General features: G+C 31.4%; 1 protein-coding gene across 1 annotated transcript in view; it reads left to right on the forward strand.

Annotated features, from left to right (window-relative positions):
- Nucleotides 1-13013, forward strand: part of LOC128163284 (DNA ligase 1-like) — a 37856-nt gene extending 24843 nt beyond the window's left edge. Inside the window, exons 3-4 of the mRNA XM_052826833.1 lie at nt 12405-12476; nt 12645-13013. Coding sequence (XP_052682793.1) covers nt 12405-12476; nt 12645-13013 — 441 coding nt within the window. The remainder of the gene's footprint in view (nt 1-12404; nt 12477-12644) is intronic.
- Nucleotides 13014-15451: the final 2438 nt, after the last annotated feature.

The following is a 15451-nucleotide window of genomic DNA, read 5'->3' on the forward strand; positions in this document are numbered from 1 at the left end:
ATAGGACATCTTAAGACATTTTAAAATATAGCCCCTTGGCTTTTTCTTTTAAATGTTAACAGAGTTATTGCCCCTATTGTACAAAATGCTTGTTATCGCTACTCCTCATTAATCGTAAGAGATAGAGACTTGAAACTTTTACCAATGTCTTCAGTATACTTAGAGGGTTCTTCAATCTATTCATTCCGAAAGGATCTGAGGTCCCCTTCTAGCAGTTATTGCCCCTGAAAGTATTTAAATTTCTATAAAATCACTTCCAACTTTGTTATTATATGTCATAGAGACTTCGGATTACTTGGGATGGAAGCGTCTACCTTGGCCAAACAAAATGACATAAAGGTCAAAGGTCAAGGTCAAGCAATAAAAAAATTGCAAACTTTATCGTTTGACCCTTTTTTTATGAAGTAACGCAGAAAAAATACTTTAATCTATTAAAGCAATTTTATTTCAAACATAAAAAAAAACAATGAGATGGAAAGACCTCTAATTGTTCGAGAACAATTAGTCTACTAGTTCTTATTTTTTTTCTTCTCTTTTTTTCCAGGGACAGCTTTTTTATTTCAAGAGATATTGAAATAATTTTTTTCGTTATGTTGTTGGCCATTAAAAGTTATGGTACCAAATGACCCTTTGCTCGATAACTCCCAGAACTTACAAAGTTATTGCCCTTGTGTACAAAAAGCTTGTTATCGCTTCTCCTCTGAAACCATAAGAGATATAAACTTGGAACTTTTACCAATGTCTTCAGTACACTTAGAGGTTTCTTCAATCTTTTCATACCGAAAGGATCTGAGCCCGCCTTCTAGTAGTTATTGCCCCTGAAAGTATTTGAATTTCTATAAAATCACTTTTAACTTTTTTATTATTTATCATAGAGACTTCGGACCACTTGGGATGGAAGCGTCTACCTTGGCCGAACAAAATGACATAAAGGTCAAAGGTCAAGGTCATTCAGAAATCCGTTAATTAATGAGTTTTTAGATCTCTTTTCTTTGGGGTACTAGAGAAAAACTTGTTCATGGATGTAGTAGGACATTTTAAGACATTTCAAAATATAACCCATTGACCCTTACCATGTAACAATTATAGAGTTATTGCCCCTATTGTACAAAATGCTTGTTATCGCTACTCCTCATTAAACGTTAGAGATAGAGACTTGAAACATTTACGAATTATTCAGTACACTTAGACATTCCTTCAATTTATTCATACCGAAAGGGTCCAAAGTCCCATTTTAGCAGTTATTGCCCCTGAAAGTTTCGAACATTTAATAAAAACACAAATAATTTTTGAATCAATAATCATAGATACATCGGACCACTTGGTATTGAAGCGTCTACCTTGTCAGATCAAAATGACATAAAGGTCAAAGGTCAAGGTCAAGCAATAAAAAATGCAAACCTAATTGTTTGACACTTTTTTATGAAGTTACGCAGAAAAAATACTTTATTCTATTAAAGCAATCTTATTTCAAACATAAAAAACAAAAAGGTGGAAAGACCTCTAATTGTTCGAGAACGTTAGTCTACTAATTAGGTCTTTCCACCTTTCAGGTGAAAGACCTTTTGTTTTCTTTATGTTTTTCATTCTTATTTTTTTCTCTTTTTTCCAAGGGACAGCTTTTTTATTATAAGACATATTGAAACAATTTTTCCTTCATGTAATTGACCATTTAAAATTATGATACCAAATTACCCTGTTCCTGATACCCCCTGGAACTTACAAAGTTATTGCCCTTGTTTACGAAAAGCTTGTTATCACTACTCCTTTGAAACCATAAGAGATAGAATCTTGGAATTTTTACCAATGTCTTCAGTACACTTAGAGGGTTCTTTAATCTATCATACCGAAAGGATCTGAGGCCCCATTCTAGTAGTTATTGCCCCTGAAAGTATTTGAATTTCTATAAAATCACTTCCAACTTTTTTATTATTTGTCACAGAGACTTTGGACCACTTGGGATGGAAGCGTCTACCTTGGCCGATCAAAATGACATCAAGGTCAAAGGTCAAGGTCATTTGGAAATCCATTAATTATTGAGTTATTAGATCTCTTTTGTCTAGTGTGGTAGAGAAAAACTTTTTCATCAATGAAATAGGACATCTTAAGACATTTTAAAATATAGCCCCTTGGCTTTTTCTTTTAAATGTTAACAGAGTTATTGCCCCTATTGTACAAAATGCTTGTTATCGCTACTCCTCATTAATCGTAAGAGATAGAGACTTGAAACTTTTACCAATGTCTTCAGTATACTTAGAGGGTTCTTCAATCTATTCATTCCGAAAGGATCTGAGGTCCCCTTCTAGCAGTTATTGCCCCTGAAAGTATTTAAATTTCTATAAAATCACTTCCAACTTTGTTATTATATGTCATAGAGACTTCGGATTACTTGGGATGGAAGCGTCTACCTTGGCCAAACAAAATGACATAAAGGTCAAAGGTCAAGGTCAAGCAATAAAAAAATTGCAAACTTTATCGTTTGACCCTTTTTTATGAAGTAACGCAGAAAAAATACTTTAATCTATTAAAGCAATTTTATTTCAAACATAAAAAAAAACAATGAGATGGAAAGACCTCTAATTGTTCGAGAACAATTAGTCTACTAGTTCTTATTTTTTTTCTTCTCTTTTTTTCCAGGGACAGTTTTTTTATTTCAAGAGATATTGAAATAATTTTTTTCGTTATGTTGTTGGCCATTAAAAGTTATGGTACCAAATGACCCTTTGCTCGATAACTCCCAGAACTTACAAAGTTATTGCCCTTGTGTACAAAAAGCTTGTTATCGCTTCTCCTCTGAAACCATAAGAGATATAAACTTGGAACTTTTACCAATGTCTTCAGTACACTTAGAGAGTTCTTCAATCTTTTCATACCGAAAGGATCTGAGCCCGCCTTCTAGTAGTTATTGTCCTTGAAATTATCTACATATCTATAAAATCACTTCCAACTTTTTTATTATTTGTCATAGAGACTTCGGACCACTTGGGATAGAAGCGTTTATCTTGGCCGAACAAAATGACATAAAGGACAATGGTCAAGGTCATCTGAAAATCTCCCAATTAATGAGTTTTTAGATCTCTATTGTTTAGTGTGGTAGAGAAAAACTTTTTCATGGATGTAATAGGACATCTTCAGACATTTTAAAATATAGCCCCTTGGCTCCTTCCTTTAAAAAGTTACAGAGTTATTACCCCTTTTGTATAAAATGCTTCTTATTGCTACTCCTCATTAACCGTAAAAGATAGTGACTTTGAACTTTTACCAATGCCTTCAGTACACTTAGAGGGTTCTTCAATCTATTCATACCGAAAAGATCTGAGGCCCCCTTCTAGTAGTTATTGCCCCTGAAAGTATTTACATTTCTATGAAATCACTTCTAACTTTTTTATTATTTGTCTTAGAGACTTTGGACCACTTGGGATTGAAGCGTCTACCTTGGCCGAACAAATTGACATAAAGGTCAAAGGTCAAGATCATTCAGAAATCCGTTAATTAATGAGTTTTTAGATCTCTTTTCTGTGGGGTGCTAGATAAAAGCTTGTTCATGGATGTAGTAGGACATCTTAAGACATTTCAAAATATAACCCATTGACCCTTACCATGTAACAATTATAGAGTTATTGCCCCTATTGTACAAAATGCTTGTTATCGCTACTCCTCATTAACCGTAAAAGATAGTGACTTTGAACTTTTACCAATGCCTTCAGTACACTTAGAGGGTTCTTCAATCTATTCATACCGAAAAGATCTGAGGCCCCCTTCTAGTAGTTATTGCCCCTGAAAGTATTTACATTTCTATGAAATCACTTCTAACTTTTTTATTATTTGTCATAGAGACTTTGGACCACTTGGGATTGAAGCGTCTACCTTGGCCGAACAAATTGACATAAAGGTCAAGGGTCAAGATCATTCAGAAATCCGTTAATTAATGAGTTTTTAGATCTCTTTTCTGTGGGGTGCTAGATAAAAGCTTGTTCATGGATGTAGTAGGACATCTTAAGACATTTCAAAATATAACCCATTGACCCTTACCATGTAACAATTATAGAGTTATTGCCCCTATTGTACAAAATGCTTGTTATCGCTACTCCTCATTAACCGTTAGAGATAGAGACTTGAAACGTTTACTAATTATTCAGTACACTTAGACACTCCCTCAATTTATTCATGCCGAAAGGGCCCAAAGTCCCTTTCTAGCAGTTATTGACCCTGAAAGTTTCGAACATTTAATAAAAACACAAATAATTTTTGAATCAATAATCATAGATACATCGGACCAATTGGTATTGAAGCGTCTACCTTGTCAGATCAATATGACATAAATGTCAAAGGTCAAGGTCAACAATAAAAAATTGCAAATTTATTCGTTTGACACTATTTTATGAAGTTACGCAGTAAAAATACTTTATTCTATTTAAGCAGTCTTATTTCAAGTATAAAAAACAATGAGGTAGAAAGACCTTTAATTGTTCGTGAACAATTAGTCTACTAGTATTACAATCGGGTTCGTTATCGGGTTGGTCTGTTGAGACGGTAAGAAATGATATTCTGCATAGTGTTCATTGTTTTCACAAATTTCTACAAAGCAGTAGGAGACGTGTATTGCTTATGCAATGCTCACAGAATGCTTGTTATTTGTCATAGAGACTTTGGACCGCTTGGGATGTAAGCATCTACCTTGTCCGACCAAAGTGAGATAAAGGTCAAAAGTCAAGGTCATTTGAAAATCCGTTAATCAATGAGTTATTAGATCTCTTTTGTTTAGGGTGGTAGAAAAAAACTTTTTCATGGATGTAGTAGGACATCTTAAGACATTTAAGAATATAATCATTCAGCCCCTATTTATACAATTATAGAGTTATTGCCCCTATAGTACAAAATGCTTGTTATATTTACTTCTCATAAACCGTTGGAGATAGAGATTTTAAACTTTTAACAATATCTTCAGTAATTTTTTAGGGTTCTTCAATTTATTTAAACCGAAAAGGGCCCGAGGCCCCCTTCTAGCAGTTATTGCCCCTGAAAGTTTCTTAAGTTTTTGAAAACTTTTAAACCCTACTTTGTAGGGCCATCAAACCACTTTAAATTCAAATATTGACCTTTACCAGTGACTTTTGACATAAGGGTCAAAAGTCAAGGTCAAACAAAAAAACTTGCATATTTAAGTTTTTGACTTTTTTATAAAGTAATGCAGAGAAAATGTTTTATTATTTATATTGAAACGAAACATAAAAAGATAATGAAGTGAAAGACCTTTTGTATTTCTTTTATTATTCTTATTTTTAGGTCTTTCCACCTTTCAGGTGAAAGACCTTTTATATTTCTTATGTTTATTACGTTTTTCCACCTTTCAGGTGAAAGACCTTTTGTATTTCTTATGTTTTTTATTATTTTTTTTCTTCTCTTTTTTTCCAGGGACAGCTTTTTTATTTCAAGAGATATTGAAACAATTTTTTCTTTATGTTATTGACCATTAAAAGTTATGGTACCAAATGACCCTTTGCTTGACAACTCTCAGAACTTACAAAGTTATTGCCCTTGTGTGTCGAAAGCAGGCTTGGGGCGAATTACATTGTAAAGTAATGCATTACATTACCATTACTTCATTAATTTGGGCATTAAATTACCATTACCATTACTTGATGTTCTTGAAGTAATGCATTACATTACCATTACATGAGTAAAGTAATGCATTACCATTACCATTACTTTGTTTTAAAAAAGTAAAGCTAATAACGAGTTTTTGCAAATATTTCAAATATAAAACACTCTTTAACATATATCTACAGGTTCATGTTCAGTATCAGGTTCAAATTCAATGACTATATATACAAGAGTCATTCTTTATTTGCTCAATATATTTCATCTTGGGGCATTATGAACAAGATATTACATATTAAGTAAAAAGATCTTTATAGACATTTGGCATGATACAATGTTAGATATGATATAAAGACACAGATTTCATATTCATGGATAATAGAAAACAATTTATGGAATAATGTTGCCGTTATTAAAAAGCTAAATAGAGATATTTCCCCAGATTACACAAATCTTTATAATTTTGGACACTTAATTCTATTAAATTATAAACAGAGGGTTTTCCCCAGTTATATTTCTTAATATATTTTAATCAGATTTCCTTATGCTGAAGACACTTTAAGACAAAAGATAGCGGTTTCACTTTATAATCAAAGTTTCAAAGGTTTCATCTTTTAACTGCATCCTATTAGTTTGAAAACCTTCCCAGCTATACTAAATAAACGTTCTACAGGATCATTGGAAGCTGGGACTGAAATATTGTTTGATAATCTTTATTTTAGGATATATTAAGTGCAAAAATAGAAAAAATACATTACTCTTGTATTTTCTATCAGTCCAAACTAATGTACTTAATATATATATAAGAGAGAGAGAGAGAGAGAGAGAGAGAGAGAGAGAGAGAGTAAATTATTTTCAAATGGGTTATAATATTGGAAGTGATTTTGATTTTCATCATGGATGGACAGTGCATTCATTTTCCCCTTAAAGGTACATGTCTGTCCTCTATTCTATTTGGACATGACGTAGGGAAGGGGATTGGGGTGTTTAGCACTTCTTATAACAATAGATTGTTTTGAAACCTAGGTTATCCTGGGGGCCATAGTGTGTTGTTGACACATCTTTATTGAAGTGCAAACTAATTGGAGTAAATTGTTTAAATGATTTAAAACTCTAAATAACAACACTCATAAAAATGTTATGAAACTGTGAACAATTTAAAAATGATTTTTTTATTAATCTTTTTTAATAATACATCTAAACATTTTTATTTCAAGAATTATATTTTTCTTCTTTATAATCAAATTATTAAAATTCAATTTCAGCTATTCATTTATTCATCACATTTTTAAAGTGAACATTCATAAATAAGCATAGTAATAAAAAGTAATGCCATGTAATGCCAGCATTACACTAAATTTTGGAAAGTAATGAATTACATTACCATAACTTGTAATGCTAATTTTGTGGCATTACACATTACTAGCATTACTTTGAAAACATGTAATGCATTGCAATGCATTACCATTACATTTAGCATTACCCCAAGCCTGGTTGAAAGCTTGTTATCGCTACTCCTCTGAAACCATAAGACATAGAAACTTGGAACTTTAACCAATGTTTTCAGTACACTTAGAGGGTTCTCCAATCTATTCATACCGAAAAGATTGGAGGCCCCTTTCTAGTAGTTATTGCCCCTGAAAGTATTTACATTTCTATAAATCACATTTAAAAGTTATGGTACCAAATGACCCTTTGCTTGACAACTCTCAAAGTTATTGCCCTTGTGTGTCGAAAGCTTGTTATCGCTACTCCTCTGAAACCATAAGACATAGAAACTTGGAACTTTAACCAATGTCTTCAGTACACTTAGACGCTCCTTCAATCTTTCATACCGAGAGGATTTGAGGCCCCCTTCTAGTAGTTATTGCCCCTGAAAGTATTTACATTTCTATAAAATCACTTCCAACTTTTTTTATTATTTGTCATAGAGACCTAGGACTACTTGGGATGGAGGCGTCTACCTTGCCCAAACAAAAAGACATAAAGGTCAAAGGTCAAGGTCATTTGAATATCCGTTAATAAATGAGTTTTTCAATCTCTTATGTTTAGGGTAAAGAGAAAAACTTTTTCATGGATGTAGTAGGACATCTTAAAACATTTTGAAATATAGCCCCTCGGATTCTTTCTTTAAATAATTACAGAGTTATTGCCCCTATTTACGAAAAGCTTGTTAATGCTACTACTCTGAAACCATAAGAGATAGAAACTTGCAACTTTTACTAATGTCCTCATTACACATACAGGGTTCTTCAATCTATTCTTAGCGAAAGGATCTGAGGCCCCCTTTCAGCAGTTATTGGCCTTGCACTTGAGATTAGAAACAGATTAGGTGAATTTAAAGTGTCATGTTTTTACTTTTAAGCTTTTAAAAATGTATATTTTTACAATTTTACAAAAAGTTGGAAACATGCCAGATTCGTGACCTATCTGCACTTAATAGAAAGAATATTTGGGAATTCTCATAAAATGGTTTACACTAGTGTATCTTGTTAGTGCTAACTCTAAATGACTATTTGAATTTATATTTAAACTTAACTCAGAATTCTTAATTATAATTTGATGAATTATGCACAATTTAATTCTTAAAAAGATCAAAATGTAATTTTAGTAACAGGGCTGCAGGACTGACCATATCAAAAAATGTTTTGTGGAAAATTAATTTATATGGATGCACACTGTTACACACAAAATATTTAGTTGATCAGAGAACCTTGTTCCCATTACCTTTTGCATGGTTTTCTCGTAGACATGGTCTTAAAAGAACAACAAATATTATTTTCCACTTATTTAAAAATTGAACTGGTTTAGCATGATTTGTTTCTTACTTTTCAAAACGGATCATAGAAGAATACAATCAACACAAAAACAACGCAGGTTACCATATATTTTACCGAGTTACAATGTCAGGTGCACACCCACCCACCCTCTTCCACCCCCAAATGTGAAAGAATACTTATTCCTTATTCCATTATAATTGATGTAAATTTAAGTAAATGTCACAAAATCAATCAATTTAAACAAATCAAATAAAAGCTGATTATATAATCATTTAGAGACATATAATTATGACGGCTTGAACCTGATATTACTCAAATATTGTTGAATCAGCAACAATAAACACATAGTGAAATAGGTTTCCTATTATTGTTTAAAGACAATGTTTTTTTAAGATCAAATAGCAAATACATCTATCTAGAGTATGTACATGTATATTCGAAATGAGTAATAGATTTTTAAATCATTGTAAACATTTACAAAAATGACATGTCAAAAACAAACACACTGTCAGTGAAGATTGATACTCTGTTTTTATGCACCATTTACATGTTACTCGAAATAAATCATTCACATTAGTTATCATTCACAATAATTAAACCAATATGTTAGTTATATAAGCTGACATATAATCTTGGATACTTTAATCTAGAAAATTCAGTTACTGCAGATGCTTTAATTTTTTTTTGCTTTTTTTTTGCTGATATTAATATTTTGCTTTTACATGCAATAGAGGAACGTGGTGTAAACTATATGTTGAAATCACTCTCACCGCGTACTGCAGCAGCTTGAACAATACAAATGTTCTCACTTAGTTAACATCTCGGGCCTTTGACGTTTTCTCAGTAACACATTCTATTTAGCGCTTTTGGCGGAATGCAGCTTCCGCTAAATCAAGTGTATCGCTGAATGCCATGTGTAAGCCTTTTGTCTTACGGATCCACTTAAGAGTCAGCTCGCACTTAGTAATCACCAAGGACAGTATTTCTTTCTCAGGCGGTTTTATTAAAGCGTGATGGTATAGTCAAAGTTACAACTATTAAAAGCGGCCAATATCAACTAGTCTCTATAAGCGGAATCAAATCCCAAAAATACAATTCAAAATAAAAATTCTAAAATTCTTGAACTCTCAAAATATGTCTAACATCATTTTACAAGGGTATATATAACATTGTACTTATGATTGACAGTTCTGAGCAGTTCGGCCCATCTACGATGATCATGAGTGAACATTTAGTGTTCAAATTCCAGATTAATATTTTATTTCTAAATCAAAGAGTACTAATGCGGGATTTGAGTCTCCGAGTCCTGAGTTTCGGAGTCCCCAATCTAGGTATGAGGCATCACTTACTCATAAAAAGTTCATTCATACATGGCAAAAAAAAAGTTACAACGGTTAATATATAGAATATACAATTCATGACTCAATATAGAGTACCAGGCTCCGCCGTCACCAAACTTTTCAAACCCCTCAACTCATTCCTCAACTCAAATCCTGTAAAGAAAAGTGCATAAACTTGAGATTTGAGGCTGAGTATTGACTTGAGGAAATATGGTGACGACGGAGCCTGAGCTATCGTTGTAGACACAGAAACGCCAAATATGACACTTGTTTATAAACTCTCAATTGGGATATTATTATGCCCGTATTATTCACCTGGTTTCATAACATCATGTAGGAATACTACGCAGTGCTACAAGAGTCACAGAGTTCATTCTGTTAGTTATCATGTTCAAAAACTAATTTCCGCCAAATATCGTACACGCCAAATATAATACGTTTACAGTATTCCAGAGTGTTCATATCAGATATCTGTCCTTTACTGTTAGAAGTCTGGCAATTCCATTTTCTTAATTACCAACACAGAAAAATCAAGAGGTTGTATGAAACTAATGCAGAATATTTGATTGTCTGCCAATGTCACTAACTCTACAGACCTCCCTTTGCCCAATTTTCAGGAAATGATTTCATTTGATGGTCCGGCAAATATAAACTTTGAACTTTTAGCCCAAAATAAGACAAAAAAATGAATGTTTTGAAAGGTTCCTGGCGATGACGACTTTGTATAAAGACATTTTATTGCGTATAATTAAACAATAAAATGCTGTCTTTGGTAATTCATTCGGGATATGAAGGTAGCGACATTGCAGGAAAGTTTTTTCTGCAATGATCACTACCTTCATAACTAATTCATAAATTGATTATGAAAAGTTAGTAAAATTCACTAAATTACTGTTTATGTAAGTACGATAACTAAAAGAAAAAACCAAATCGTCTCCAATGAGTTTTTGAATCCGGTATCATCATGATTATTTCGTGCAGTCCGTGATTTTACTTAGGTCGCTGTAGGTTCAGACCAATCGATAAACAGGGCGTGTCAATTTCAGTCCTGTCACTTTCAGCCACTGTAGATTTCGACCAGTCGATAAATGGGGCGTGTAAATTTCAGTCTGGCTGTTTCTATAGAGCTATGAATTGACTATAACTTTCCGTAAGAAATAGAGGAAATTATACTTGGTAGATTTAAATATATATTAATAAATGTAAATGAATGAACGAATATTATCAATACAAATATCATCTTTGTTCCAATATATTGGTCTTATAATTATGGTGGAATATGTCTGCCCCTACATGCAAGATAAACTATCTCAAAATGCAAGATAATTTATGTCTACATTCAAGATAATTATGTCTTCATGCAAGATGATTTTGTTGTCATGTAAGTTACAAATCTACGGAAACGTATAACTGCCTCTTGATGTTGTATTAGAACTCTAAATGGCAAATTAAAATCAAAGTCATCTTCTATAAAATGTATATATTGTCAAAATTATGAAGAATTGAACAAAGAAAAAATACAAGTTGGTATATTTTGGATTATTTAACCGCTCATTTCAAGCTTTGTTGAATTTAATTAAGTCATTATATTATTTTGCGTTATGAAATTGTCGCATTTATATAAATGCGTAGAAATTTTCTCGCTATCTTTTATATTAATTATGTTGAAATTGTACAATTTGTGAGGCGGTGTATTGAAGATCAGATATTTTAGTCCCCTAAAAATCTCTATTTACGTGATAAATGGGTGAAAAATGGGCGTGGCAATGATTTTTTGAAAACAGATATCGTAACGATCAACAACTATAATGCATTATAAAATCTTGATTGTTGTTCAGTTATTTGTAACAGATTTTACGAGCCTACGAGTGCTTAGGTTTTATGTCCAGCAAATTTCAAGGTCATATCAATGGGTCGAAGGTCAAATATGATGACGTCATCTAGGATTTTTATCAATTTTTACCTGTGTCAAATATACTTAAAATTATATACATATATATATATATATATATATATATATATATATATATATATATATATATATATATATATATATATATATATTTTAATTACAGGGTCATGATAATCATACTGTTTTTGTCTTAAAAGAGAATTCGCAAGCGCTAGTTTTACATTATATCGCATCAGAAATTATCTTAAGTTACCAGTCGGAATTTATTTCAGTATCTTTAAGTAACAAGAATGTCTATTGTATAAATATTTGTAATATGTTGAAAATAACCTAATGGCATGGGAAATCATAACAGTGACTATATCATTTTAAACTCTACTGAAAGGAGATTCAAATGGTCTGTTTGGGGCGATGTGGGCAAAAATTTTGAGGTCGGATTTTGTTCAAATTTTACGAATTTAATTTTTTTTTTTTAAATCAGAAAAAATTTATAATAGGAAAAATTTAGCTTATCTGTTTTGTACTACCTTAAGGATAAGAAGACGCACATTTTTTGTGTAAGCTATACTATTATACCTATTTGTTTATAGATATATCTTAACAATTCAGGTTTTGGTCACAATTTCCTTTCAAAAATTAAAAAAGAATATGTATTCTCTACATTTAAACTTCAATTGTTGTCTGGATTAGGTGTTAATATTCAATATTAGTATTAGTTATAATAAAAGTCACTTTATATCAGAAAACCATATGCTTAGTCGTATTTTTTAGAGCAAAGCAGAAAAAGATAGAAAAGCAGCATTTCAAAAAGCATACCAAAGTTACGAGGATGAGATGAAAAAGGTAAAAGCCGTGCAGTTAATTAGTAAATTATTTAAAGAAATAAATGATAAACACGGAAAGATATTCAATACAATCTAGAATATATTGCCAAAGATTTTCTAATCGTAGAGATTTACTATTATAGTATTATATCATTTTCTGTAATGTTTCAAATTATCTTTTTACTAGCTGTCAAAGAATTCGGATTTGGAATGGTCGGACAAACTGAAATCTCATCATAAAAAAATAAAGGAAAAATCGTTGAATGAATTGAAAAACAGTTCCAGGATGAAAATTCCAGAGGGCGAAAAGTCGGATTTGGGGAAATTAAGCGAGAAAATTAAAGACAAATATTGCTCATATGAAGAAAATACCAAGGATTTTAAGATGGTAGATTTTGCTTCAAAAGTGACTTTGCCGAGTGGTATAGCCGTCTCAATCGCTACTGGATTGGCATTAGCATCGCCGGTAGCATTAGTAGGTGGTGGAGTTATAAGTTTTGGTCTAGGTATTTATTTTACTTATCGGAAATCAAATATGAAACTCAAATCACCATAATATTAATTGCCCTAACTGTATTATATATGGAATTTTCTGACCATGTATAAACCATATTAGGTGAACTACAAACCATATAACGATTATATCTCACCGAATGCCTTTTTTAATGATAAAAAGTAAATAAAACAATGGAAATTAAGCTTTTATAATAAGATTACAAGTTTCAATTTGAGTACGAAACCTGACGTCATAATGCTCTAAAATGACGTCATAATGCTCGAAGGGGTAATATTTTTCACTGACTATGTTTGGAATATACATAGTCTCTACGTGACTGCTGATAGCCAATAATTTATCTACAATTTAGCACAAGGAAGTTATATATATATATATATATATATATATATATATATATATATATATATATATATATATATATATATATATATATATATATAGGATGGCAGTCGGTTACAAAATTGCTATCGGTTAACCGAATGACGTTCCGACCGATTAACCGGTTAATCGTATCACAAAAAAATACTTTTTTGGTGACCCACTTGTTTATTTCGAATAAACTTTATTCAAATGTGTCAAAAAAAGTTGCAATTTATATTTTGCTTTTCATAAGGATAATTTATGCTAAATTACGTAAAATTTAACTCAGTAGTTCTTGAAAAAAAGATTTTGTAAAAATGCACCCCTCCCTTTTTCTTTAATTTCAATGTTTTCTCCGCTTTGAATGAACATCTGTTTTTCAGTTCTGCAATTTTTTTGGCCTTTTCAAAAGGATGCTCTGTGCCTTAAGCTCACTATATAAAATGATTTTAGTTAAGAGGTTTTTAAGAACAATTTCAAAATGAAAAAAGATTACAGACGGGCAGACGGACGACGGACAAAATTTGATCAGAATAGCTCATATGAGCTTTCAGCTCAGGTGAGCTAATAAAAGGAATAGCCAACGTGGATGAGAATTTTTGTCTGTTGGCATAACTTGCAGTCCGTAATTCTTGAAAGATTGATTTTTAAAAAACTGATAAGAACTGTATCATGCAGATTTAAGCCCTGTCAGATTCTATCGAATAACAAATACAAGAGAAACACTCAGTGAATGTTTATATATTATTGTCACAGACGTTAATGTGATGGTTTATATATATATATATATATTGTTTGTTATTATCATTTTGTACAAAAGCCTTTCTGGTACATTAAATTAATCAGTGACAATGGATTTAGATGCACAGTCATAATCTCATAATAAACAATCCTTACTTCTAATTTTCTTTTTTGTTATTAATCATAAGATAACATTCAATCATAAGAATGTCCAATTTATAAGTATAATTATCATAGGAAAAGATAGTGAGCAGTACATTCATAAATATATATTGACCCAGTTTAAAATACTTAAAGCATTTCTACAAAGTGCAAAATTGTATTTTTAGACACAAATCTCTTTGGTTATTTTTAGAGTACATCAATATTGTTTTGTGTTATTCGTTATGCAAGAAACCGTCATATGATGTGTTTCTGATTTGTTTTAAGATCTACGAAACATTTTAAGCTTATCAATCTTATATGCAAAGAAAGACAGCATTGTATCAAGAAATTGTGTTTTTGCATTCCGTTAAAAAAAAGCTCCCAGTATAACTTGTTTCCATTGTAGACCACAATGTAACATATTGTTGCAACATATTGACAAGCAAAAAGTAAATGGTTTACATCTTCAATATTACTACACCTTATACCAAAAGAAGATTGCCTACATTTACATTTAAAAAGATAACTGTTACAACACAAGAAAGAAAGATCGATCGATCGATCAATCGATCGATAGATAGAGAGATTTGGTATCATGTGATCATATATAGTAAAGAAATATAGCTGCATTTTTCATGTTGAATGTTTTTTACTTAAATGTTCTTTTCTACTAAAATAACAAAACTATCATGGTTTTTAAATTTCTGTTAGCCATATTTTTGAGGAAAAGGTCGTTAAGAAGCCTTTTTAGCAAAATTGAATTATTGTGGTCCTGTAAAAAAAATTATTTGCTATTTATTCCTTAGAAGAGAAATGTTTCCTTTGACAAAAAGTTAATGTTTTTTTAAATATTATTTATTATAAAAGTTTAAGTTATATGCAGACTTATCATACTAGCCCTCCGGTTTTTGCAGCAAAATAAAATTCTAAAAAATACAGCACATATTGCTTTAAACATAGGTATTGTTCAATATTTACACTTACAAATGTTTCCCTTATATAACACTCTTTGCACAATCCGCTGTTATTCCTAAACGTGGGTCAAAAGTATGAATGAATGTATGTATGGAACGCCATAGCTGCCTTAAGGTCAATTTCATATTATATGAATTGCTATATCTTTGCAATAGTAATATCATTATATGCAGTGGTAACATCATTATATGCAGTGCTAACATCATTATATACTGGAATTTCGCCATTATATTCAGGGTTAAAATCTTTATATAAAG

This window comes from Crassostrea angulata, chromosome 9, assembly GCF_025612915.1.
Source record: "Crassostrea angulata isolate pt1a10 chromosome 9, ASM2561291v2, whole genome shotgun sequence".
In the NCBI taxonomy this organism is placed as follows: domain Eukaryota; kingdom Metazoa; phylum Mollusca; class Bivalvia; order Ostreida; family Ostreidae; genus Magallana; species Magallana angulata.